Genomic DNA, 27,808 nt, shown 5'->3' with positions numbered 1-27,808 from the left:
TTTGATTCTGTTATGATTTTAATTTTTAATCATTACATTTATAGTTCTAGAAAGATTCAGAGATTTTTCTGTTCTGTAAAATACTGTAATCATCTTGCGTGTACAATAAGACAAACGTCTAGGAAATTGGTTCTGACATGTCTGTCTGATATCCCGATTCAATTCTACACGGGCCTAAGTGGAAAAGTCATCATAATGCCATGATATTATGCTATTTTTTAATTTTATGAAAATCCTGTTAGAAAGTAAAACACTTTTCCAATATGGCATAATAGACTTCAGTATGGAAATGAGATTCTATTTTGGAAAAGGAGGGGAAGTGTGCAATTTCCAAGGCATTAGTGAGTACATTTGACAATGTGAGTATTATACAACCCTCTCATTTAAACACAGTCATGAAATATAACTACAGAATATTATGTTACGTGTATTTAATTTGAAAAATCCTTTTCACAATATGGAAAATTGTATATCTATGACAGTAGAAGCTTGTTAATTTTACACATTTGAGGAATTAAGTGTTGAACTATATGGTATATTTTAATTGTACTCTAGTTGTATGTAACTTTCATTTCCAACATAAAGGATTGTATCTCATTAAGTAAATTGCTTTTTTTATTATCTTGTCAGTTGCATTAAAACCCTTATTTTTAAATCCTTTAAAGTATTTTACTAATTTTTGCAAATAATTAGATGTTTTTAAGTGCTGCAATAGTGTGCAATAGTAAACATTTATATACAGAAGTGCAAATTAAATTATGTACAACACTTGTGCTGCTTCTTTGTGAATCAGAATGTTGTATGATGACAGTTGYTGCACCTCCCCACACGTGAGCAGGGTTTGAGAGCGAGAGGACAAGGTTGTGAAACCTACTACACCTATGAGTTGGGGCGCATTAAGCTTTACACTAACTAGGGTGTCTGGAGAAGGTGGTGTGGAGAAYATTAAAGGCACTATGAGAAGTCTCGGACTTCTTGGACAATCAAAAGCAAGCAAGGCGATCATTAGCTTCAGTATTGTTTGTCTTCATATTATTTTCATTCAGACTCGATGCTTTTTATTAAAGATAATTGCCTGTTTTTAAACTGTCTGCAGATCCCGCTGTACAAACTTTGTGCTGTGTCTCATTGTGCTGTGAAACAACTGATAGAAGTAAAGACTGTTCATGGTCTTGGCATTGTCTGTCTTGAAGCTTTTTCTGCAAGTGGTGTTTGGAGAGGCTCTGGTGCCTGTTCTGTAACGCAGCTCCTCCTCTTCCTGCTGTCTGAGCCCGGCTGTGGCCTCTGTGCTTCTGCTGCTGTTTGCCTGCAACTGAGGTCTTGTGTTCTTGGTTTCCTGGTACTACTGCTACATTGCATTTTAAAGACCTTTGTACTTTTTCTAAAGCTGAGCTTAAAAAACCTGTGAAAATACTCTCTTCTGCTTTTACTACAGCTCCTAAACAAACACAGCATGCTGAGCCACAGATTTGAAGGTGTCATTCAAATCTGTTCTTCTGATTTGCTGCATAAGGAGGACTTTTCCCAAATCAGAACTTGAGAACCATTCCATAAGAAACTGGTAAAAAAACAATTCCATTCTCCTGAGGTGTATGTAGCTGGATCTGGATGTGTTTGATGATTAAAAAAAGTTTGACCACCACAGTTTTACAGGTGTGGGTCTTGCATACATTTTAAAAATGTTTTTTATGGAAAGCTTGAGGTATTGGCTGATTTAAGTCCTCTGACAGAAAGGGTAAAATACAAGCATCCAAGGTCAGGCTGGGCAATAAAAGGTTTAGTGCTCCACAAGGATGTTTGAATGTCTTATTGATAGTWAATGTTTGTCATCTTACACAGAGATTGTGTGAAGTGTTAGGAGTATAAGATGGCTACCTAGAGGCAAGATAGGATCTCAAGATATCTTCCCTTTCTAACTTCRGAATTTGATGACGAGTAAAAGTATGAATTAAATCTGAGGTCTAGTCACAGTTTTACCTTTTTTTTTTGTTTTTGTAGTTTGGATTTGGGGAAGGGTTTCAGCCTTCAAAAAGGGATGCCTGAAGGAAACTTGCATACATTGAAAAATTATTTTATTCTTATAATTGACACTTACAAAAAGTGCCTACCTCAGTGGGATAAAAGCAGCTTGAGGTTTCTATGGAATCATTTGCATCAGTTCCCAACAGTGTTTCAAAGCCAGCAAAAATTTCTTTAGAATCCTTACATCTTCATTGTGCTGTTCCCTCCCTTGGAGGATCAAGTACAAATGTCTTTGCAAAAATGTATTTCTAAGAATTGTGTATGTGTGGCTCTTTGCGTTAAAGTATAAAAGCAATATACTTGTGTTCATTGATAGGAGCTCCTGGTCAGYGAAGCATTAATGGAAGACCAGTGGCAAACTTGCACATTTCTTACTGGTGCTCAGCTTACAGGACTAGATTTTGATGGGTCACTGACAGTCAAATGTCTGATGGCAAGGTTGCAGCACAAAAACTCTTGAGGATGAAAGGTTGTTGGAGTTTGAGAAGAGAGGTTACTGATCTGGGCCCATCTGCACACAACCACAGTAACAGGTGTTTTCCTTTGCTGGGAGGTTGTTGGCAGAAATTTTTGCCTTTGCTTCCAAGGTGCTGTGGAAGATAAGAGAGGACACAGCTGCAGCTATGTTGACACAAATGGAGCAAGGTCTCAGCAGCCTGACAAGCAGTGTGGTATGTTCTGAGTGAATCCAGTAAGTTCCAGGAAAAATTAATGCTGACTAGGGTAACAAAGAGAAAACTAAAGTGCTGGAAAGATGCTGTTAACTAAAATTCTTCCCTCACCATGATAATTGGATTCAATTGAAGAAAAAAAAAAATATCCAAGTCCTCATTTCTATTTAGTGGTGTATTAATGCTTTGGTCTACACAGCAATATCACAAGAATACCAGAGGTATTGCTCTTTATTTTACTTTGTATCTACACTGCTACTTTGAATGWATATTTGTAGTTATTGAAATAAGAGTTCAACAAAATGAATGCTTGATTGGGATATCCTTTCGATTTCTTCCGTCTTTGCCATTATCTTTCTACTTGATGTTTGCATGAAYTAGGGATCTGGGTGTCCAGACTCTGCTAATGATAGGTAACACCTTGGATAAGTAAAACATGATTCATCTATCTCACAGGTGTGTTATTTCAGGTTAAGCAATCAATACTTACAAATTTTTTAAATCCCTGGTTTTATAAAATACTTGTTTTCAACTGCCCCCCTAAAAGACACTGTGTCCTCAGCTAATACATTATCTTTAGTTCCCTTTTCTCTCTGGCCATATACATTGGGAAGTATGCATCTGACAGGCTTGCTTACCAGAGGGAAAAACTAAGAMAGGAACTGAGCAGGAAGCCTTAGTAAGAACATCACATTGTACCAGAGATAGGATCATGGTGGCAGAACATGTAATGTGATGTAATGTGTATGTCGTGTCCTGTTTGTTAGTGCAAGCACATGAATTCATGTCCAGAGTGGTTCTACTTCCRTAGAAGCATCTGCTCTGTGTTTAGGACATAAACCAGGGCCTTGGCTCCACGAGGACCTGCACTCAAGAGAGCCACCTCCCATGGCCACAGCACCATAGCTCATGGATTCTGGAAAGGAATTTCAGAGCAGGTTTGAGTTTGCTGCAAAGGATATTGCCTGCCAAAAGAAGTATTGCAATGAATGCTGGGAAGAAAATAACTCCTGAAGTCTCATAAACTTAGTTGGTCTTTTTTAAAGCCCCTCRAGGAAACTTGAAATAACAGCACAAATGCTTTTCTGCTTGGGATTTGTACAACACAAACCTATGTTTTAGGGCATATTATGTCTGAAGTTATTTAACTRGTCTTAATTCTGCTACTACTTATTGACTAACAGAACTCAACTCTGAATTTTCTTGAACTTTTAATGTTTCGGATTACTWCTAAATCCTGTTAACTAAAATAATGAAAGTAGATGATCTTTAAGGTCCCTTCCAACAYAAAGTATTCTACGATTGCGCCTTCAGGAGCTCTCCATAACCAACTGCGCTAGTTACATTTATTTGCCAGTAGATGTCACATTTACATGGTATGGAACACTTCGTGTGAGACATGTCAGCTGCAGAGCACAGTAAAAACAAGAGACATGGAAAATATTTAAGAGCAGTAGGGAATGAAAAATCTAGGCTGTACTAGTTACGTAATATGTCAGGTAGTGTATGTAATACTAACTATGAGTATTTGTTCTTTGTGTATTAGTAGATTTTGTTTTTTAAATACTTTWAGAGGTAATAGTTGCATTTTTTTTACTGGTTTTCATTTCAGCATCAGCAGAAAAGAAGGTTTTAACACTAAATTGAATGAAAGCATTTTTTTATAATACTATTGCACAGACTGTATGAAAAGTCCCCTAAAAAATCCTGATTGATAGTTCTTATTTTCATTTGAAGCTAGAATCAGGGAGGAGTGTCTGTTCTAATAGCCCACAGCCACATTTCTGTATAATGTGCACTTGAGCAATTGAGAAATGCTCTTAAGCTGATTTGTTAAGTAAATAATATTTATAGTAGAGTGGATATATATTTTTTTTAGTTGCATGGTAACCAAATTTAGATGTATCTCTGCTAATTACTTTTACAGGCAAAAGAACCACTGTTCATATTTTTCTGAATTATGTGACCACCAGAGCAGTTGGAGAGCAAGTTACAGCAAAGGTGCTCGTGAGAGCACCTGTGATCAGAGCTTCATCAACCAATTTAAGAGCTGAGTAAGTTTTTAAGTAATTTGTTTAACAGCTATAACCTTAATGCAGAACTGTTGAATGTCATGTCTGCTCATGTTCAGCTGTGTTTGGTTTATATCAAAGGACACAGTAGAGGGGCAAACAGGGTCATCTCATGTGTAACTGGAACATTTGCCCTACTGTAACAGTGGTTCCTTTCTTGCAGTCTATTTTAGCAACCACCAAAGCAACCTGTGCATCCTTTGAGCTTGCATGTTTACATACAAATCATAGGGATATCATTTCATTTGGTTTCAGTGCCTAAGAGCAGACAGAGCCCACATAAGTTCCCCCAATGGAAATAGTAACTGASAGTTGCAGAAAATGCCCTTCCCTGTGTCTGGGCTGCTTTCGTAGGACCAAGGAGCAGCATCCTCCAGGGCTGAGCAAAGAATGAAATGCCCAGACTCTGGTCTTCCACACCTGGCACCACTTCTGGCAGTTTTACCAAAATACAACCAAATCCTAAAAATCTGGACAGTTGGGTTCTTCACTGCTRGGGGGRAAAGCTTCCCAGAAAACRGGGAAAATCTARCACAAATGTCTTAATGTAATATTTSAAATGTAGTTGAGATTTCTGCTTGCGTTTTGTTGACACATTTCTSTCTGTTACTGTGCTTTCCTGCATGCATCACCATGTTGTGCTTTCTCATTTGCTCCACTCTGTACAACCAAAKCGCTACATTTTAGATTTTCCAGAGAGGTAGTAGCTATTTCACTAAGATGTCTGAGCCATGTTTATACAAAATACTTTTCTTAGGCTGGATTCTGTTTAACAGTGTTGGTATTTCTTATGAATACTTTTTATAAGCTTCTTGCTACATTATTACAAGCTGGGCAAATATGTGGCAGGTATTACTGCTAGTATGGGCACAATGAGCTGTGTTTTATACTATGACTTTTTAATATAAAATGTAAGCTTTAAAATAACAAAGGATTATATCTAGACAGAAGCTTTATTACATATGAGCACCTACCACAATAAGGAGTTGCACAACAAAATAAGTAGGGCAGGAAATTCTCAGTGAAGTGGATATAATTCACGTGCAGGAAGATTTATTTAAGCAATTCAGTCTTGGCAAAAGGAGGAAGCAAAAGCAGAAAGGTATCAGTGGCCTTGCRTTTTAGTCAGCTGCTGTACATGTTCATTTTTAGGCTGGCATGAAGAGGGTGCAACTTTGGTCATCTCATTGGTGATCCATATGATCACAAAAAGAAAGTTGGATAACGCAATGTATAAAAAGTATCTTGGAATACTAAAGCAAAGGTTTCAAAGCCTCCCCACCAGGACAAAAGCAAGGTCTTTGCCCCCAGCCTGGTCAGTRAATCTGAGCAGTGCTGCTGCCCTGCAGGATGGCAGCCAGGACCTGTCACTGATCCAGCACTKTGCACYCRCAGGGCTCTCAACCCRACAGCCAGAGCTTTCACAAAAGGTTTTGCACATCTACAGACCCTGTTCTTTACCTTGTACGGGGGTACCCAGGTAACTGTATGGAATTGAGGCTGACTGGCTGTTGTGCTCTGACCTAGTGTTTAAACACATGCTGTAACTTAATTGCCTTGAAAATGAGTGCCAGGCTGGTACCAAGATGGTCTGCTGCACTCTGGCCTTTGGTTTTCTGCCTCTCTTCTCTCCACACTTGCTTAACACCACTATCTTTAGCCTTTTGTCTGGGCTTTATGCAGAACTTCAGAGCAGCATGACAATAGTCATGTAGAAAACCCTGGCAGCTCTGAAGGGCACTGAAGCAGACACCGCATGGTTTTTGGAGGACAYTCCTGGCCGGCCAAGGCGGGAACTGAAAAGAGGCACTTCATTGCTGGACTCTATGGGTTGGGAACTGTCTCTCATTCCTCTRTGCAGTGCTGAAGTAGGGAAGGGAGAGAAGGACAACAGGTATTAAGCTGCCGATGCTGTGGAGAACAGTAAGTGGCAAAATTCCATTGAAGCAAACTAAAAATACTWTGGACACGGCTAGAAAAAAACTTAACGGAAGAGAGTTTTCTGAGAGTAAAGGACTGGAGAGGTACAACTGGACCACTAACAGGGATTTTGCCTCTTTCTGGGTATACAGTGGTTGCCAAGAACTGTGGAAAAAACCCTCAGTCACTTATCAGTCCAAGGATGTCTCAAATGATCAGTACCATACAGGTGTTCTAAAAGTGTAGTGTGCAAGGGGCCATTCAGAGCAGATCAGAAAGGTAGAAGGTACTGCTGAGACCCTACTGCAGCCCAGGGTGCAGCTCCAAACCTCCAGGGGTCCTCCCCTGGAAGGTGAATGTACAGGAACGGGAAAGGGTTCAGGAACAAGATCAGAAAATGCACACTGTAAAAGGGCTTGGTCATTCAAATAGCTGAGTCTGTATAAGAATGTGAACACCAGAGAACCAGAGAATCCAAATATTAAACTAAACAATATCAAACTAGAGTATTACTACAGGAACAAACAGGTATAAACTGTTGATATATATTTAAAGTTGTAGATTAAAAGCTCTTAATCCCCAGCAAAGAGGAGCTGGACACAGCCTTTTTCTGCCTGGCAGAGTGGGGTGAGATTCCCTATGGGCCCCAAGCCAGCGCTGAGTGTGGGTGGGGTTGTGTGAGGGCTTGTCTGTGATCGCAGCGGATACCCCGTGGCCTGGACAGCCCCTTTTCAATCTTGTATTGCTAGGAGAGAAATTATGCAAAAGGGATTTTTAGACTGTTGTTATTMATTCACTGGACATAGCTATGCATTAATTCAGTTTGCCGGGCAAGCTGCCGTCTTCACCCATGTCACTTCCACACCCGTCACAAAAGTTACTTGGAAACAGCCTGTGCTCCCATTGGATTTCCGTGCCGCCGGTGCTGTGCATTACGAGGAATTGATTTTTTGGCCGCCAGCCACATTTGGATGAAACCTCTCTGGTTTACTTTCTTCCTCACAGTGAGCAGCAGGAACCACARAGGATGGCGGGCAGCCCCGAAATGTCTCCCTGCAAACCCAGAGGAGAAGCAAGCAGCCTYCAGCTGTTGTTCCACGCTGCGCTTGGGCGCTGGCGGCACCCGCAGCCCTCAGAGCCGCTCCCGCCGGGGCCGTGAGGGGMAGGCGCGGCCGGGGCGGGCCCCGCGGGACTACAGTTCCCAGCAGCCCCCGCGCCGCCCGGCGGCCTGTCCTGCTGAGGGGAGCGGGCTTTGCCTCGGGCCCGAGAGCTCTGAAACATTCGGCCCTTGTTGGCAAAGAAATAAGTGTTTTATACAGAGATAGATCCATTCTACTTTGCATAAGGCCAGCTTATGGAGAGGGGCTTCACTCAGYGTGGAACCACACTGGTCCTGTGTTGCTCACTTAACTTCCCCAATGCACGAATTTAACCATGTTTTTACCCAAGATATTGGAATAAAGAAGGGTCAAAGGGCTTTATTTAGCCCTGAGGAGCTGAAATTCAGTACCCTCTGCACAGCTAACAGGGTGCTATGCTCTCCTTTGCCACAGACGCAGTGCATTTTGTCTTCTACTGTTTCGTTGCCAGGGACAAAACAAAAAGGATAGCTTTTCAGTAGGAAACTGGCATTTTTCATTACCCAGAAAATAGGGTCCACTGGTGTTCGATACCTGCACCAACCTGCGTGTCTCCCCTTGTGTGATAGTAGAAGTTCAGACAAAAACAGGACTTACCCCTTAACCTGGGTCTGTTTGGTCTCACTTGATTTCCTGCATGGCTTGGAAACATTTGGGGTCTTTTTTTGCCAGAAGTGGGATGCAAATAGTCAAGCAAAAGGCTAATTCATTTTTCTTCTTTATCTCCCTCCAGACATAATTTCATTATAATTAAATTATCTTACCCCAATGAATGAGAATACAAGCTGCAGATCATATTCCACACTGAATTTTTCCACAACCCATTTCCTTAAAATTCCTCTCTTGGCTGTTCAAGGTCCTCTAGAAGGAATGCATGCACTGTGGGAGCCTCACTTCAAATACTCAAAGGAWTAACTGAAGAACATGATGAAAGGGAGAGTGTGAGTAAAATAGCTCGTTTATATTTGTATCCTCAAATGTCAGTTCATTACCAAAGTTAGAAACCAGCTGATGCAGAAAACTCATTATGGCTTCATTTAGAATATTTATTTCTTGAGAGACAGAAAAGAATTGCCTTACTCGGCTCACTTGTCCAACACAAATATGCCACGTTTTACAGAATGCTTTGGGACTGGAAGAGGGTGTTCTTTAGGGCACAGTACACTTAATACTCTATTTATCTTGCTTATCTGCATTTATTTAAATCCCAAAGCAGCGAGGATTGCTATTGCCCTCTGTTCTCAATGCTTCTGTCGATACTTGAGCCCTGTTACTTGCAAAGCKTCTGTGAGCTTTGGTTAATTATCTGACAGCACATAAGTCAGACAAAATGAAGTGGTTGGGGAAGTCGTGTCTACAGTCCTTTGAAAGTCCACTTTTCTGGTAATTTTAGTGCTTGTAACTGTGTCCAGTTAGCAGTTAGGTGACCTGGATCTCCATGCAGCCAGGGTACAGTAAGCTTTGTCTAGGAGTGAGATGGATGAGCAGTGCCTGGGACAGCCCCATGTGCCCACTCTGGGCCAAGCAGGCTCTGCTTGTCCGTGCCAGCTGGGCACTCGTGTCACAGCTCTTTGGCAATTACCTGTGCAAATCCCCAAGTAATTTGTAATGTCCCCTTTGCCTTGCAGCAAACAGCAAGAGCTTGGTTGAGTGGCGTGACTCAGAAGTATATTTTTCAAATTTACAACAAATTTGAAGTAAGCCAGCCTGTTAAGAATAGTCAAAAGGTCACAGCATCTGAGTAGTAGTTGGGATGCAGCCCTGGCTGCAAAGCCCATGCGTGAAGAAGGCAGGGTGTGTTTATATTTCTTGCTTGATTTCCCTTGCACTGAGAGTGCATTCATGTAATGCTTCTATGTCATTAGAAAACATCAGGATTCAAGGAAACACTGAAGAAATTGAAAAACAATGTAAAAAGAAGTGTTGCCAAAAAAAACTTGACAACTTTTATATTAAACTCTGTGGGTAAGATTTTAGTGCCGGTAGACTTAGTCCTATTTGTAGGCTCTATGAGTTATATCTTTTTGTACAGTACATCCCGCGAGGTAGGGTCCCCTTGGGCAATAAAATCTGGAGCTTAAACGAGTAAGATCTGTAGACTCAGTGCCTCCATGTCCTCTCTTTCCCCGGTGCTGGCGGTGGCACGGTGGGGGTGACTCGGTTGTGCTGTCCTTGGTCACTCCTCTTTSCCATCACCCCGAGCCTGCAGTTGCACGAGTTCCACAGAAAGCCAAGTTTCTGCTGCTCACATGAGCCTTGACGAACACATTCCGGGAATTAATTTTTGTAACTTTATCAATTTTCCGAGATCTGGCGACTCCTATTTCCTACCTAGTAGAAAATTTCCTCGGTTCCTTCAATACCTATCTGAGATTTGTTTCCTTTGCGTTACCTCACGCACCCCGCTTGGTACGAGGAATAGAAATGTCCACAAGGTTTGTAACTTTATCAATTTATCGAGATCTGATGACTCCTATTTCCTACCTAGTAGAAAATTTCCTCGGTTCCTTCAATACCTATCTGAGATTTGTTTCCTTTGCGTTACCTCACGCACCCCGCTTGGTAGGAGGAATAGAAATGTCCACAAGGAGGCCCCAGGAACTTCAGGTCATGAAACGAGCCCCGAGCGCAGCTCTCCGCGCCCGCCCCTCCCGGTCCCCCCCCGGCCCCCGCGCTGCCCGCGGCTCCCCGCAGGTAAGCGCTGCCGGTGGGAAGCCGCTCGGCGGAGGCGTCGCTCCGTGCCCCAGCCCGCTGCCGTCCCCAGCTCCCCGGTGCCCTCCCGCAGCGGGCGGGGGTCCCGTGGCGCGGCTCCTTTAACGCGGCGGCCATGACGCGGGCGGGCCGTGTGTGGCGGGCGCGTCACGGGGCCGGGCGGGGCCGCTCCCGGTGTCACTCGGAGCCGCCGCGGAGCGCCCGCTGCCGCCGGGGGGCGGGGGCCGCGGGCTCCGCCGCTCCGCAGCAGCCGGTAGCCATGCGCTGGTTTAGTTGCTCGTAGGTAGGTTTTTCTGCCTTGCTTCCCCCGCCCCCAGTGAAAACTGACAATGTGGTGCAGTACGAGCGGGCTCGGGGATGCCCGTGAGATGCTGAACGCGTGTCACAGCCCCGGCGCCGCCGCGGGGAAGCGGAACCCCGGGAGCCCCCGCCCGCCGGGCCCGTGGGCTCCGCGGGAGGTGCCCGCCCCCAGCCCGGGGGCTCCGGGTCGTGCGCGGCCGCGGCGCGGGGCGTTCCGCAGGTAGGCTGCTGCGGGTGTCGTCTGCCGTCACCTCAGGTGAACCGAGAAGTGATTCCAGGGAATGCGTGCAGTTGTTTGGTCAGCGGGCAGGAAGAAGCATATTTTCTATTAGTTTGTTACTGTTTTCTTGGTGCTTTACATGCTGCTACATATATAATAAAGGGTCTTTTTCCTTTTTTATTTCTTTTCCCACAGCAGTATTAATTGCTGTTCTCTATTTTTGCAAAGTTTTAGCTGAAGAGTGTAATTTCCCTATTCTGTACTTCCCAGAGCTTTGAGACGTTTCACTGGCATCCATTAATGCTACAGCAAGAACATCCTGAGTCCTTGGTCCGTTCTCTGGTGCCCTCTGAAATAGAAATGGCTTTCTTGAGAACAGAAAGGAAAGGCTCAGGTCATTTCTGCGTGTTCTGTGAAGTGATGGAAAAAGCTATGTGGTGAAAATACTCCAGCATGCTGCAAGGAAGGAAATTAACTGGATTTTCTCCTGTGACATTCTTGTGCTCCATTCCTTTTTGGCATTCAGCATAGCATACCTATAGAAGAAGCTGCTCTAGTGCAGGAAAGGAAGTCTTATGAATAACAGACTGATTTAGGCCTTAGGTGTTTGGTACTCAATTAGTAACTCTGCTTACCAGCTTTATGTGTGCAATGGGTGTAAGAGACATGCTTGTCTGTCCACATTTGCAAACAAGGCCACGGATTTCCAAACGTCTCTAGAGATCTTCCATCTCTTTGGATTCTCTGTATCACAGGACGACAGAAGGCTTATTAAACTCTCTCAATGCATAGCTATATATTTCAGGTCAATCTCCATGCGTATGAGTACATACAGTTTGATCAAAATTTTAACACCTGTGAAAAGGATCAAACGTAGTATTACCTTCCTTGATTTTCAGGCAAGAAGTATTTCTTGTGTTTGAAGAACAGGTCAACCTTTTTTTTGTAATTCATTAGCTACTATCAGCTTTGCCAGGCTTCTTGTCAAATCAGTCTTTGACAGCACTGTTGCTCTCGAGGGGAAACACTCTTTTGTCCCTGTAGAATGTTTGTTCTATTACATTATGCTCTTGTCCTACTACCAGTAATTAAACACAGCTCTTTTTTTCCTCCCTGTTGATCAGTTGCTGAAGTAAAACTTCTATCCTCCCCATGCTAACTGTTGACATGGAAAACAAGGAAAATGGCTCTCTGGATGTCAAAAAGTAAGTGTTCCTTTTATGTAAACAGCACATGGATTTTAAATTGAGTTTTCCTTTGGATTAATGTGGTTGGCAATAGCGGGCACCTCCTTCTTTGCTCATTCCAAACCCTCCCTGTTCTTAATGACTTTTATTTTATTTCAACTTTGAAACAGAAGAGTCCCAGGTACTGAGTTGATTGAAAGTGGTATGTGGTAGCACTGTCTAACAATGAAGAGATGTAGAAGCTAGTAACTTAAGTTAGGAGTACACCTTTCTCCATTGTTTCATTTTGTAATAACCAGAGACTAAAACAAGATGTAGAATTGCAACCAATATTCTGCCTCTGCTCACCTGTTAGTGGCTTTTGCAGAACCAGTGCCTAATGGAGAAAAGTGTCCTCTGTGGAAGTTACCTCTCTGTGCCCTTCTGTGCTGACAGCCACCTGTCTAGGGCTGAAAAGTAGTAGCAGCATATCACTTAGGTGTCAGTTCCCTTTTGAAACAGATACTCTAAGCTGTTTATTGGAGAAGCCCTAAGTTGCTAAGGTTTTATTTCAGACCTAGGGTGGGAATAAGGCAGAGTCGTGGTGTGTACTGTTCTGCTGCTTTCTTTTGTGTGGTAAACTGCTGGTTAAGGGATAGGAACTTTTTTTGTAGGCATTTACATAAGATCAGAAATTCTTAAATTAGGACTAGCAATTCAGAATGAAGTTATGATCTGAGAAGTGAATTTCTGTGTGCAAAATCTGGCCTTGCTGCTTTAGGGTAATAGAAGCCATGATGAGAAAGATGTACACATATGTATTTATATTAAAGGAAAAAAAAACCACAAAGAAAGGTACTAGAGTGAGCTCTTACTCTGTTCTCTCAAACAGCAACACTTCTGTGCAGCTGCACATCATTATTCTCCTTCAGATCTCTTTTACATAAGCTGTCCAAGAAAATGTGACAATGCATAGGGTACCAGGCACTAGAATAATGTAAATAATAATAGTCACTTCAGGCTACTGATAAAACACCTGATTATGACATTGCATCAAAAGATCCAATGGCAGCCATTAAAATCAGCATCCTCCCCTTTCACTTGAGATGCTGGCTACAGCACACCAACATAAAGAGCATTTTCCTATTCAGTGACTATGAATAAATATCATGTGCGTCCCTCAGAAACCGCCTTCCATGTGAGAGTCTGGTTTCTACAATGAGCACTCTGTGGTGGGAGAAGGGAGGCAGTCAAAGCAAGGACAGCTTACATTTAATCATTTTCCCCAAGGCTTGGGTAATAAGGACTCAACTACTGATTACTGAGGTGGCTTTTTACAGTTGATGGGAATTCTAATTAAACTGTGGGGCTGTGGTTTCTAGATGAATGTATATAGTATGTATGTGGGTGTATCTACAAAGGAAGTATTTGACACTTTCTTGAAGTGGTTATAAATAGCTTGGATAAAATCTGTTTGTTCTCAGATACATCCTTTCAGACCTTGCTGCTTCTGCCACATGATGGCAATAAAGGCACAGGGACAGTGGTGAAAAACAGACAAGCCTAATTCTTATTCATTGTCAGTGCATCTAGTATTTAATTTCAAAATGCCAGTCCTCTTAAGCTTTTAAAGTACCCAGGATGTCAGGCATAAGCCAGTGTATGGCTAAATCATGGATGTTGTATCTTCCTTTTTCTTGTCTAAAGCATAGAGCCATGTCAACAGCAGGCTGAAGAGGAGACTAACAAAGTCTACAAGCCAAAATGAGCATCTCTGTGGGTAGATGGGTTAAAATCCAGCCAGCCTCCTGCAGTCTGCCACATGCCTTCCAGTCTTCCACAACTGTCGTTGTGGAAATTGGCTTCGTTTGAGGTCCAGCATGATGCTATTCCTTGAGGCAGGAACTTACAATTATTTTCTATGATAAATTAATGATTGAGGAAGAGCCCCTGAAGTCATTGCAGTTGAGCCCTGGATGGGGCTGGACTAAGGTATAGTTCCCTAGTGATAAAAGAAGAGCTACAAGAAAAGCTAAGGCACCTGTGCTGAGATACAGAATTATGGAAAGGAGGGTTTGGGACCATATTGAAAGTTATGAGTTAAAGTGTTTGGAGAAGTTAGCAAATTACAGTTAGGTGATATTTTTACAGACTGAATCTTTTATTCTCTATTTCGAAAGGGTTAAATTGAGTATCTTCTTTTTTTTTAACTGAGTTGTTGGAGTTTTGTTTATTGTTTTTTTAATTTTAAGTAGAAAATGAATAATTGAAAGGGACATTATGTCTTAGGGAAAATACAAAGATTTAAATATAATTTCTCAAATGCTGTTTTTGTAAATATGTGCAGATTATGTGTGGTGCTTTTCACATTTCACTTAGGTATCAGAATGTGCAGAGTACCAAAAAATCTTAATTGAAATTTTAAAAAAATCTTTGATTAAAAAAAAAAGGAAGGAAAGAAGTGCAGCACTGATAAAGCCAGATCGTCTCATTTTCAATTTTGCTGAGTGTTGCTTTCTATGTAATCACTATCAGTGAAGCAATTCATGAAGTAAGTCATTATGTGATGAGCAAAAGTAAGAAACTCCGTTTCTCATTTCTTGGAGATATGTGATAAATGAAGGAAACTGCTTTTAGAAGGCCAAGTGTAGCACAGGTTGTGGATGATCTCTGTGACCAGATTTGTGTTTTGACAGACACATTTCAAGAATTCAGGGAGATGCAAAAATCATTGTTTTCACAAGTCCTCCTTCCCAGGCCTCAGGTAGTTGTAGAAATAAGAATGTTATCAAAACCATGATGGTAGACACGCTATGTGTAGATTCCATTTTGCTGCTTTGAAGAATGGTTGGCCCTTAATTCACCCAGTTATTTTGCTGAAAGACATACAAGTCCAGACAAGGTAGAGATGGTGACATTTGGAAAAGAAAAAATTGAAGGCTAGAACACAAATGGTGTCAGTAGAGTATAATCTGTTTCTTTTCCAGCTGGTGCTGTTGAAATTAAAGTCCTGCCTCTAAGCTTCAGATCAGAAAATGGGCAGGATTCTGACACCTGCCCTGTTCTGTACCTTTTTGATATTTCTTCATTAGCATTATGGTTAAGCACGCAGAACAGTGGAAAATATTTGGCGTGAACTTCAGGAATTATGGTTGAAGAAACTTGTTAAAAAAGTTATTTGATGTCTTTCTCTTCATCCTCATAAATTGCAGTTGAAAAGGCAATCAAGCTCACTGTGTGTCTTTTTTACCAAAAATTTTCAGATACACAAAGGTTATCTTTGTGATAGGGTGCTACAGTTTGAGGGAAAGAAATGCAGGATAGGGATAATAATAGGAATGTTTTGTTGGTTTTGCTACTGTGGAAAGCAATTGCCTGAGGTTAATCACAGAATGCATTAATTTTGATTGTGTTTAACCAATGCACAGCTATTTTAGAAGTCCATAGATTTGTCCAAAGATGAGTCCAGAAATAGTTTTGGGAAATTTTCTGTATTGAAAATTGGTGCAATCATTTGGTGCAATCATTTGGTGCCTCTTTTGTTTTGTTTTGGTTGGGGAGTTTTGTTTGTTTGCAATTTGTTGTTGTTTTGCAAGGTGAAGATGGTTACCAGTAATTTCTACCCATGTTATATGGACAGTCTCATTTGTGTGAAGAATAATCTACATACAAGTCTTCATGTACTTGGTAGCTGAACACAAACTTTAGGCTTGGGAGGCAGGAATTTGGTACCCAGTTATGGCAGTTTTCATTCTCCAACAGCAAAGGCAGCACAGTTATAGGAAGTTCTTAACTGATTGCCTTTGGCTGATGTGAAGATTCATGTACTTCCTTCTTCTCTGAAAGGAGAGATATCTCAATTTTCCCTAGCATCAGGTCTTTGGAATGTAAAAGAACTGGTGTGACTGTTCTGTACTGGGGTGGGGCGAGGTGTTTCAAAGAGCCCTTTTGCTGCAAAAACAGGGAAGGAGGGGATGTATATGAGGTGTGCACAAAGAAGCAGCAGATGTTCTGCACATCTTTAGTGATTACTTGTCTGGATTTGCACTTTGCAGTTCAGTAGAGAATGGGAGACCTCCGGATCCTGCTGACTGGGCTGTTACCGATGTTGTGAATTATTTCAGAACAGCTGGATTTGAAGAACAAGCCAATGCTTTTCAGGAACAGGTAAATCTGTTAGCAAACACCTTTTGACTGCCACCAGTTTCTCAGATTGCATAATTTTGCCATGGGCCTGGTTATATACTCTAAAATGAGAGAGAAAATCCCACATTAATGGGGCGACTTGAATGTGTTATTGGGTGACAATATATGGGACTGTAATCTCTGAGTAGTAATATTGTTCTACAAGCTGTGGATAATGAGTTGGAGTTTGTTTAAAATAGGATTCAGAAAGGTGAGAAATCAAAACAAATTTTCTGGCTTGAACTCACTCTCCCTATACAACCCACTCAGTTTCACTGTCTTGTTATTTAAAATGTGAATTCCCTTCTTTTTTAGTGTATGCGAAAATACACTAATGAGTTTTTATGAAACCTAGGGCATCTAAGCAACAAGTTGAGTTTGAAGGTGTAGGGTGGAAAAGGGGCTGCTCTGTTGCATTGAACTTTGCAGTACAAGTGAACATGGAAAGGACAATTTGGCAGAGGAGCAGCATGTTTGTAGGACTCAGTCTGAGAAAGAGGTTGGGTCTTTGTTTCTGGGCCTTGTAACTGCTGATACTGATGGAAGACTTCTTTTTGGTAGATTAGATCAGCAAAGAGCTTAACAGTCAGATGGCCCATTGTAACTCACCTGCCAGAAGCTGGTAAAGGCATGTTAGTGGGGCAGAGCAGTCAGCTTACCTGGTTTACAGCCTACCACTTCCATAGAGAAGTCATTTACATCAGATTGGCAGTTCAGCACCTCCTCAGATAAGTCTGTAGGTTTGAATGTGACTTCCAGGAAATTTGTCACCCACACTTGTAATTAGTTATCAAAATAGATGGCTTGACCTTCCAAGGTACTAAGCTGGTGCAAGTTATTGGCAGCTTTGCAGGACACTGCACATTGCACATGCAATAACATCATGGTTGGTCAGGTTAATGTTGCTGACCTTCAGTACAATGTCTATGAAATCCCATCTGATTGTAATTGATGCATATAACTAAGTATCTAAATTTAGTTCTTTGTTCTTGAGGGAGAAAAGCCTGGTGTTGGGTGACTCTCAGGCAGGTCGCAGAGAGAGGTTCTTTCTGCAGCTGTTACTCATTTATCAGAATATGAAAGTGGGTGAAGAGGCCAAAAAAGAAAATATTTGAGGATGTCCATTCCTTAATACCAGCACCCACATCTCAACTGTCATGGACATGTGGCTGAAAAAGACGACATAGGCAAAGTAATTGTGGTCTCTGGGAGTCTTTTCCTTATACTGACAGATACCTCTGACTTTCATCAAATATCTTAACCTCTCTGCCTCACAGCTGGCTTGTCTATAATACTGCAGTAATTACTGATTTTGCAACAGGAAGGTGAGGCTAACTTACAAGTTTTGGCAAATCACTTTGCAACAACCTTATGGAAAACAGCGTAGGAGTGGAAAGGTTTTATTTGCAGTATTCTGCAGTGAGGGCAAGTGGTTTCAGGAGGGTAACTGAGGACTCTGCTAGGGTAGCCATGTGCAGAAATGTGGGTGTGATTCCACTGCCAACTTCACCTTATGGTAAAACCTTGGAGAGAGAGAGGCTGACAGCTGCCACCAGGATGTGGCCAGGAGCTGAGGGATGGATAATCACAGCAGAAGTCATTGCCACTTCCTTCCCCTTCCTTTCTATTAGCAGCATGAGGAGCAGCAAGTGCCTGGTTCTATATGCCAGTTTTGCCAGCCTATTCCCTGTTTGCACCTGGAACAGCCCCATAAACAACCTTATCCCTAACTTCTTACTGGTGGTGCTGTTCAGTTTCTTCTACACTATTTGCTACCACTAGCTTTAACTCTGTGTTCTTATAGTATTTTTTATTAGGATCTTCCAGGTATGGCAGTGTAGATAGATTCACTTTGAATCCTTTGCCATCCTGTGTCTATAGAGCACCAGGCATGCAGCTGCTATTCTGGCCATCTGTATTTCCCTCTGTCATTTGCAGTTGCCTGGGCCCCAGAAACCTAGTTTCATTTGATCTACTGCCCTGAATATGTACTGAAAGAGGAATGCATTTGTAAGTGGTAAAGGAAAGTATTCAGTTTCACCTGCAACACTGGGAAATTGTTTTCCACTGAACTGCTTCAGTAGGGGAAGCACAATGGTTTCCTTACAAAATATCCTTAGCCCAGAATGTAATCATGACATCTGTCATTACATTGAACTTTTACGCAACAGTAACTGAGTCCACACTTTCTTTTGATGAATCTGAATATGTCTGGATTCACCTAAAACAAGTGACTCAAAAAATTTTTAAGATCTGAATTTTTCTTACAATATTTTAAGGAATATGAGAAGACATTTTAAGGGCTGCAGAATGTTTTATTAAAACTGTTTTGTAAGTGCTGGTGAGAAGTGATGCTTGTATGATGATTATATATTCCTTCTTGAAGTTCCACTGATTTCACCAAATCAAAGAGCTTACTGATGAACACAGATTCAACTGAAAAACGTTGCCCAATAACAAAAAAATGTAACATCAGTACACAAATCAGACAAGCTAAGAAGGACACAGCATACATAAAGAGGGAGGAATAGCACGAGTTGCAGGATGAGGGTGTGAACACCTTCAGAGAAATATAGCCTGCCAGTATGTGGCTGAGCTTTCTCTAGGAGCCCTGGAAGCCCAGGGGCTCTAGCTCACTCCACAATTGAAGCTTTTTGCAAGGTCTCAATGTGCGCTCACACTCTGATCTTTGTTGTTGCTCATGTGGCTTCTTGACCATCAGTGTTGTGATAGTCAGATATGCCCAAGTAACCCAGTGCTGGTTTGCTGGCCTCACTGCAATGCCTCACCAGAAGGGAAATTGGGGTTTGACATTGGCTGGTGTCTGCTGCTGCTTTCTGGTAGAGCCATGGTATGGAGAAGCACATGAGTGTGCTGGCTGCTGTGCTCTTGTGCTCATTTACTGTAAAACTTTACATTTCTCAGTCACTTAGAGAAAAGGCAGAAAGAGTGGGAGGGTGTGAAGCTTAACCAGTCCCCTGGTTGTTTGCTGAAGACAACATGATACTGCTGTTGAGGTCATCCTGGCACAGTGGGGAATTATTGTCAGGTCGAGTTGTGCAGAGAAGTCTCTCTGCGGTGAACATTAAAAAGGCATACTGAGAACTGGCATCAAAATTGCATCCTGAAAAATATCTAGAAAACAGAGAAGTAGCCGAGAAGAAATCAGAGAAGTTCATAGAGCATACAAATCTTACCTGGTACCAAAAAAGGAGTAACAGTGACAATTGTACAGAAGGAGGTTAATGCGGAAAACTTAAAGTGAAAGAAGTAAAGCTTAGAATACACACAAAGATACAAAATGCTTGAACTCTGAATACATATTTGCTCATTCCTACACAAATGTATTTAAAGAATCAGTTTTTTATTCAGTGAAAGTCTTAGTAGTTACCAGCATTTCTGGAAACCACAGGAAATCCTGTGGAAGAGGAAGGGAAAGGAATAGATGCTTTTTTCCTATTCTTGGAGTTTCTCCTATTCCAGGTACTGGATTTACTTCATTTGGATCCTACCAAGCTGGAGGCTGTTCTTCCTCCATAGCATCGTTGAACAGCAGCAGAAAAGGCAACATCAGATCGGTCATAGCAATGAGCAAAATACTCACTGGTGTCAAAATTCCCACAGAGAGAATTGTGACGAATGGAAAAGAGAGGATAGAAACTGGTTTTAACCATTAACATTCTCAACAGTAATTGGAAAGAGGCACCTGCTATAATTGGGTAAAAAGTTATTGGAAACTTGTTTTCTTTTAGAAATACTGTTACTTTGGGTTCCCTTGAGGGATTAGTAGTCACATACGTCTTGGGGATGTTTTAAAGAAATGCCACTCTCAGCTGATCTTTGACTATGTTGTGGTTTGTCCATGTATTTTGTATTTATAAACTCTATCAAATCACAGGACAGATCAGTCTGGACAAATTCCTGCTGAACTGTAAAAGAAGTCTTTTTTTTCACATTGAGCTATAATCAAGGATGGGATCTCTGATTCCCAAAATAGTATTTAACATCCAGAAGGAATATGCTGCAGTGGGATAAACTGATGTGTGGTATTTATAATACTTACTAAAATACTAAATTTTGGCAGTATATTAGAGAACAACCATTAAGGCCAGCATTTTAATTAGTTGTTGCCTATTGATAACAAATTCAACTGTTAATATTGAGGGGGTTTAAATAAAAGTATTAAAAGGAATGAAACAGCAGAGTGGAGTCCAGTGCAGGACAATGCCAGATAAGGCTATATACATGTTTGGGCTATGATGCCCTTTGGAGATCTGGCTGTGTTGTGAGACAACAATCAGTGCATTGTTGTGTAGCTGTAGCTCCTGTTTCTGGAGTAGTTCAGTGTGATTGAACTCTAAGAATGTGTAATGAAAAGTATGGTCCCATGTCCGAAAAGCAGAAGGGAGTTAAGAGATGTGGATTCATTCTCTTCCATTTTGAAAGGTTTTGAGATGGAATAAACCCCAAAGCCTGTGGTATTTCTAACCTAAACAGGTCAGAGAGTCAAGGTCTGAGAGGAAAAAAAATCCCACCATATCTAGGATTTACAAGAGGTATTTTAATCAGGAAATTGTAGGGGCTGTTGAGACCTAAGCTGGCAAGTTGCTGCTTTTCTCCTCTTCCCTTGTAAGTGGAGGAAGAGAAGTTCCCTCAGAGTGTCGAGCTCCAGTTAGGCCTTTCTGACATTTCTGCTTGCAAGAGTCTTTTCCTTTTCCCCCCCCACAGGATGCTGGGAAGGTTGGCCTCTTAAAGAAGGCATCTGAAGTTATTAGCAGATACTGACTAGTCTAAACCTGCATATTGCTGTCCGTAGTAATTCTTCTGAAAAGCACTTCATAAGCCACCTTCTTAGGAGTATCCTTCCCTTAATGGCTGATAATTAGGCATTCTGCACTTGTACCTATTCATTTGAAAAAGGTTTACAAGGAGAGGATTTTGAAATTAGGCTCATTCGGATTTTGTGCTTGACTAAATATTATTTATGCCTTAGTCAGCACAGGTGAGCATTTGAAAAGCAGACAGCTGAGTTTAGCAGCTGTAAACATGGTTTCAGGAAAATCAAGGCTACTATTTCTTTTCTCACTGATTCTCTTTAGTAGTCTTCCATTTATTGCATGACTGTTCTCATCTGTTAGATTTGTATATTTGTCTTTATCAACTCTCTAATTCTTCTTATAGGAAATTGATGGCAAATCATTACTGTTGATGACAAGAAATGATGTACTGACTGGACTTTCATTAAAACTGGGGCCTGCGCTGAAAATCTATGAATATCACGTAAAACCTCTACAGACACAACATCTAAAGAACAACTCTTTATAGCTAATTGTCTAATTGGGGTCATGCTGTGCCTCAAAGGAAAAATAAGCAATTTGGTTTCATGTGATGGAACTTTGTAAAGAGAGAATATATCTATTAAGAGTTTAAACCAAATTACACTATATATCCTATTGGATAGAGTTGGCAATATACTATATACCAAGTCTGAACAGAGAGAGGTGATGTGTATTTTTTACATAGTACATAATGATTTTCTCTTTTAGGAAGTGTCAATGAGCATGTTGAGATAGCTACATCACTGTTTCCAGAACGAAAGGGAGGTATGTCATTCTCATTTTTGAGCCAGACATGTTCTTGATTTCATTAATTAAAATACCAAAAAAATTAACAAAAACAACCCCAAAGTTTACAAGCATCTTTAGGAGAGAGGAACCAATTAAAGTAGGTTTTGATTTACTCTAAAGACCTACTAAAATTATTACTGCTTATAATTTCAGGATGGGACTAACACTTGCCAAGTCACCCTTTTTTGCAGAGGGTCCTATTTTGACCTTATTAAGGTTTTCTCGTGGTATGCTGCAATGTTTAAAGCTGTACATATGACTAACATAACTCCTTCGATAGCAGAAGGTGTTGCTGACAGGTGAAACTGGGTTGTGTATTTTTTGCTGTCCTTTAAATTTTCAGCTTTTCACCTGTTTTTAATGGTAGTCCTATGTAAAATATAGTTGGTTTTTAAAGGTTGTGTTGCTTTGCAAACAAAAAAAAAGTTTAATTTTATTCCTTTTTTAATTTATGATTGTTTTCTAACATAAGGCAGAAGTTTGTAAAAAGTAAAATTCTGCACATTTTTAATATTGTCTGTCTTTGGTGTTGTAATGATTGATTTATTTTTAATGCTTTACTTAACACTTTGAATACTTGTTTTAAGAACTGAAAGAAGCTGTCTTGTCACCATACATCTCTGTTAAAAGAGAGTCATGTTCAATCTGTTTGTACCAGTTCCCTATTTGATAGGTTGCTTGCTATATCCCAATAAAACATTGCTTATGTTTCGATTCAGTTTACTTTACAGATCTTTTACTTTCTCTGTTGTGGTATACTGGAGCTCCTTTTCTCCATTTTCCTATTAAAAAGGTACCAAAACCTACCTAATATTCTATGTTCTTGTGATTACTTTTAACATCACCTACCATAATATTTAAAGGTTTAATTATTTTTGCTCTTTCTGCTCTGATGTTACGTACTGCAAAAGGAGAAGCCCTTGTCACAGTTCTCCAATAACATCTGTTTCTCTTAGCCCTGTCTGGAGCTATCAGTGGTGCAGAGCTGCTGTGCTGGCCCTGGTACACAGGGTGGTTTGATTTACCCCAGAATGTCTGTGAGACAGCCCACAGATGGTGCTAAGCCCTGTCTGGGATCACCACCATCTCTGGCCCAGAGAGCTTTGTGATGACCCCTGAAATGGGGATATGGGGCTGCAGCAGCAATGCTGAGCAAAGAACTGGGAAGTAGGAAATAAGCATGAGAGTGTGGTGAAAGTGGAAATGGTATGGGAAAAATGGTGAGGGGGTGTATCTGAGAAAGGAGAAGGGTGCTGCTTTCTGCCAAGTGAGGACAGGATTCAGGGTGAGAAAGGAGAAACTCCTGTAATCTCCTGCTTAGGTAGTGGCCGTGTGTTCATTTTGACTTGGCCAAATGTGAGGTGGCTGTTCATGCTGCAATGCTCAGAGAGTTGATTGTGGTTACTGGTGCTGAAGGAAGAAAGGGGAGAGAAAGGACAAAGCCACGTTAGTTGTTATGCCACAGGTAAAGCTCATGGTATACACTATATTACATAATTACATACGCAGAAGCATGCTTTCTTGGATGCTTTCTAATCTTTACATTGTACAATGTATTTATTTGGAAGTGGAGACAATAAGACAGAGGTGTATTCATCATTTCGTGGTCTGTCCCTTATACTGTGCTTACTTCAGGTATTGTTCTGTTAGCAGCAGGTTTGTAAGTCATGGTGTGAATTCTGCTTATGATTTTATTTGTAGTTTGGTCATGTCCTGATATACCTGCTGGGAGTAGGGATCTTCTGGAAGACTAGACCAAAATAGAGATAATCAACCCTGCCTATGGGAATTTTTAGCTATAGTCTGTATCTGGCTAATTTTGGGCTGCAATTAAAAATTATACATGAAATTCCTAAATATTTTAATATAGAATTTGGTATGATTATGAAAAATATCATAAAAGCAGTCTGGACATGCTAACCAGTACTGTACTTGTAGAATTATTTTGGATAAGATTACATAGTGCTGTATTACTGAAAGATTAATTGATTTTTTTTTCCWTTTGCATGTTTGGCATGGGATTTACATTTTGTAGACCTATGGAAGACAGAATTAGAAGTAAAACATACGTATTGCAGGAGGGAGTAAAAATCTCCACTGTGCAGACATGAGAGTGCGTTTGATGACTTCTGAACACAATTCTTTCTTTTAATATGTTTTAATGAACAAATGAATTGCATTCAGAGAAACATCCAGATTGTATTTCCCTTTGCTCAGCACCACTAAGTCATACAAGTAAACACCTAACAGCAATCTCACTGCAAGTGCAAAAGGGAATTTGGAGGATATTGGTCAAAACTGACAATATTTTTACTGTCTCTGGTTTTTATTGTATCTTCCTACTCTTCTATGAGCTTTCTAATGCTGCTGTTCTCTTTGTGCAGTTGACCGTTCTGGTTTTGTCTCTTACATTCTCCTTGCTGTTTCTGGGAGAACAAAAAAATCTTTTTAAGAGACTGGAGGGTTTAAAAGAGGAAGCCAAAGCCAGATTATTTTTAGCTGTCATTCCTCTTGCAGAAAACACAGCTGCTGTTGAGATGAGGAAGCAACTGATAGGCATTACTGGATATCATGTCAGTACTGCAGCTCTGAGTCGCAGAGCTATGCAGGAATCCAATTTAAATCATGCCCTTTTTTGTGCCCGCAGCTGGAAGAGTCCCTCTTCCTTAAAAGCCCTCCCTGCATTCTGGGTGAGGGTTAAGATGCCAGCATCCAACTGCTGAGCTGATATGGGGGTGAGTGTGATGAGGRTCTTGGCTTTCACACCGAACCACAACTCAGAGATGCCCTTCTTCTCCTAGAGGCAGTGTTAAGGAATAAAGCAGCACTGAGCTCCCCTGCCTGCTGTTGGTCTGCCCAAAATCAGTCATGCTACAGCCAAGGTCTTCCTCTTCCCTGTCCTTCCTCCCTCCTCATSTCAGTAGTGCATATCTATCAGAATCTTTCATACACTTTTAAAATTATTTGGAAGCATTACAGTGTGTCTTTTCTGGTGTGATGGGTGTGAAATATGTATTGAAATTGTTCATCAGCTCTGGTCACTCTCCTCTCAAGCTGTGGATACACAACATGGCATGTTCTCTTTGCATCCAARCAGAGCCAAGTACCATACATAAAGCAACTGTCAGCAAAGTATGGGATCTGTGGCTGTACCTGTCCACCAAGATCACTTTCTCAACCCAGAAAAAAATTGTTCTGACTACTTGCTGCTATCTACTACCCCTGCACCGTATTGTTCCAGTTTGTTCTAATGTGCTGCACTTGATCAGTTTGCAGAAGGTTCTTTGTATAAGACAAGATTTGGCAGTAGCCAAATTTGGACTAGCCCCCCCCATGCATAACTCCTGGTGAAAAATGGCCCAGGCAAAATGTCTCATTAGGCTGTCACTCAGSGATTAATTGCTAAATGAACTCTTCCCTCTTTTCCCTGCTTTTTCCAACATGTACAAATTCTGCCAAATCCTTTCACTCTTTCTCTTTTTAAAAACCATTTAATTGATCTTTTGTCTTTGACACACCTCTTTCCACTGTCACAYTGAAGTTACAGTGACAGTTATTTTAAAATCAAGTCTTATTTTCTGTGAGTCTGAGGGAAGCTGCAGATTTATTTCTCTTTTTTTTTTTAATGGCAAAATCGTCTAAATTTGAAGGCTGAGTCTGAGTAGGACCAGAAAAACACTACCTTACTTGATCTTCATTCTGGTTCTCTACTTACAAGTCAGAACAGCAGTTCCTTCTCTCCTAGGAATGGTTTTGGCCCAAAAGTCACGTGGGAAATGAGATGACTGTTAATGTGCATGTGGCTGGGGTAACAATCCCTGGCTCATTAGCAGCAGGGTGAGTGGAGCACTTCAGGGAAGGGTCTGCTCCACTCTCTCCTTCACCTTGTGCAATTTATATGGGCAATGGATTGGGTTCTTCATCTGACAGGAGGACTTGGTGCTTGGRGATACCATCCAAGAGATCTCATCCATGTCCCCTTCCTTCACGTGGAAAGTATTTATGCACCTTCAMATCTGTGTTGCTCAGTTTAGGCAACAGTTCCCCAGGGGGAGTGCAGAGGACTGTGGCTGTCATTAGCCCACTGGCAGGGGCAGTCTCCATTGGAACCATGGGCAGATGGATTTAATAAGTAGCTTTCATTCCTGTTGGGAAAGTCTGTCTTCTTTTTTAATATGATAATGTAACAAGATCATTAAATTATTTTTTGCTTAGCCCCTATAATTAGAGAATTGATTTAGTGATGTTTATTTAGATCTTCAATGTGTCTTCCATTCCCAGAATAACATTGGTTGGTAGTTGCTATAAATTTGGGGAATGCAGCTGTAACCTCAGGCACCTGGAGAGCCCAAGGGGAGCACCTTGAAGACTGTAAGTGGTTCTTGGTCTCCATGTGAGAGTTTCATTGCTKCTGAAGGCTGCTGGTGAGTACTGGTTGTATTTATACTGTTGTATTTATATGCTGCACTCGTGAGCATCCTTGCTRAAGGAGCTGTCAGCACTTACAACTGCTGTATCATCAGCTGATCTGCTGATAAGGCAGCAGCAAATGTCTTGGCATTGGCACACTTGCATTCATCTCAGGATGTTCTCTTTCCCTTTTTGGATGATTGCTRTAATCCAGCTGCCCCTCTATACACACTCTTTGGTACTTATATATTGAGGTTGCTTCTGATTTTGGCAGCTAAATTGTATCAGAAAAGGGAGGGAAGGCTCATTATTGCACTGATCTCTTGGATTCAAGAGTAACATTGCTTTGTTTTGTCCTAGTGGGTGGTGGAAGGAGGAAGGAAGTAGAGAGTAAGGAAATTGTTACTGAGTTTGTTCACAAGCTGGTGGCCAAACTGTGCGGACAGAAGTGTGGAAATGGGTGTGTGCCTGGGTGTAGCAACCCTGTTTCACAAGGACACTCTTCAAATTGCTTCCTCCCGTCTCTGTAAATAACACCCAGCAGTTTGCCTGGGCTTTCCTACCTGAAAGTATGTGTCTAGAGGATTTTAAAACGTTGCAGGAGTATGAGGCCATTACRACTTGAGCTCTTGCCTTTTTCAGTCAGGTATAAACTAGGAATTCATGCCACACTTGAGAAGTGGCAGAAGGCCTCCACAGTAYTCAGGCACTCTGGTTTCTGTTGTATTTCCCTCTGTATCAAAGGTTTCTCTACCCCCTTATTTAACTGATTTTTGAGCCTCTCCAGTATTGTTTGGGTTGGGTTTTTGTTTTAGCAACAACTAACCCCAGATCATATTTTTTCTCATCTGATTGCMATAGATTAGTCATACATCAGCTGATCTAGTAAGTGTCATTTATACACATAATTTATATCCATATGTGTGTGTATGTGCATGAATGCACTCAGGTACTGTGTCTATCTTTCTCAGTCTGCTATGAATGGTGAGGCTCTCAGAAAACAGTTTGTATTATAGCTGAGATGTGAAYTGACATTTTTGATCCAATAACTGGAAACATTTAATAAGTTTCCTTTCTAGATACAGCTGTGCACTTTCCAGAAGGAATATGGTTGGTTGTTGTATGTATAAAAAGAGTGGTATTTTAAATTCAGAAGTATTTATGTTGAGATTTTTAGCCAGAGACAGTTTTTTGGTCATTTTAAGTAGCTCAGTTCAGCTTAGAGTCTGGATTATGTACTCTTAATAAAAGCAAGATTAAATTTAAAAAGGAAAAAGACACCTTTAAAGGAGAAAAAAAAAGTAGCTGTAATAGTAAAAACTGGCAGGTTTAAGTGTATAGTGGCAAGCAGGTAGCAATATTTG

At 41.1% G+C, this 27,808-nt stretch overlaps 2 protein-coding genes across 3 annotated transcripts in view; both read left to right on the top strand.

The window, feature by feature from the left end:
• Positions 1–10,702: 10,702 nt before the first annotated feature.
• Positions 10,703–21,742, top strand: SAMD13 (sterile alpha motif domain containing 13). The gene is made up of 4 exons (XM_057374852.1): positions 10,703–10,819; positions 12,181–12,261; positions 16,278–16,389; positions 21,589–21,742. The coding sequence occupies exons 2-4, from the start codon at positions 12,209–12,211 to the stop codon at positions 21,730–21,732; spliced, it is 309 nt and encodes a 102-aa protein (XP_057230835.1). The 5' UTR covers positions 10,703–10,819; positions 12,181–12,208; the 3' UTR covers positions 21,733–21,742.
• Positions 16,326–27,808, top strand: part of DNASE2B (deoxyribonuclease 2 beta) — a 33,694-nt gene continuing 22,211 nt past the window's right edge. The window contains exon 1 of one of the 2 annotated variants that reach the window (XM_057374804.1): positions 16,326–16,389. In XM_057374804.1, the coding sequence (XP_057230787.1) occupies positions 16,373–16,389 (17 nt within the window). In that variant the 5' untranslated portion in view covers positions 16,326–16,372. Of the gene's footprint in view, positions 16,390–26,395; positions 26,459–27,808 lie in introns of those variants that run through there. The other variant, XM_057374821.1, reaches the window with a different exon arrangement.

Source organism: Malurus melanocephalus, unplaced genomic scaffold (assembly GCF_030028575.1).
Source record: "Malurus melanocephalus ecotype Western Australia unplaced genomic scaffold, MMel_1.1 scaffold_8, whole genome shotgun sequence".
NCBI classification, from domain to species: domain Eukaryota; kingdom Metazoa; phylum Chordata; class Aves; order Passeriformes; family Maluridae; genus Malurus; species Malurus melanocephalus.
This window is presented reverse-complemented; position numbering and strand designations above follow the sequence as displayed.

Coding starts and splice junctions, on each gene's coding strand:
- SAMD13 (XM_057374852.1), top strand. CDS start 12,209: ATGCTAACTGTTGACATGGAAAACAAGGAAAATGGCTCTCTGGATGTC. Junction 12,262..16,277: donor GGCTCTCTGGATGTCAAAAA/GTAAGTGTTCCT, acceptor TGCACTTTGCAG/TTCAGTAGAGAATGGGAGAC. Junction 16,390..21,588: donor CCAATGCTTTTCAGGAACAG/GTAAATCTGTTA, acceptor TTCTTCTTATAG/GAAATTGATGGCAAATCATT.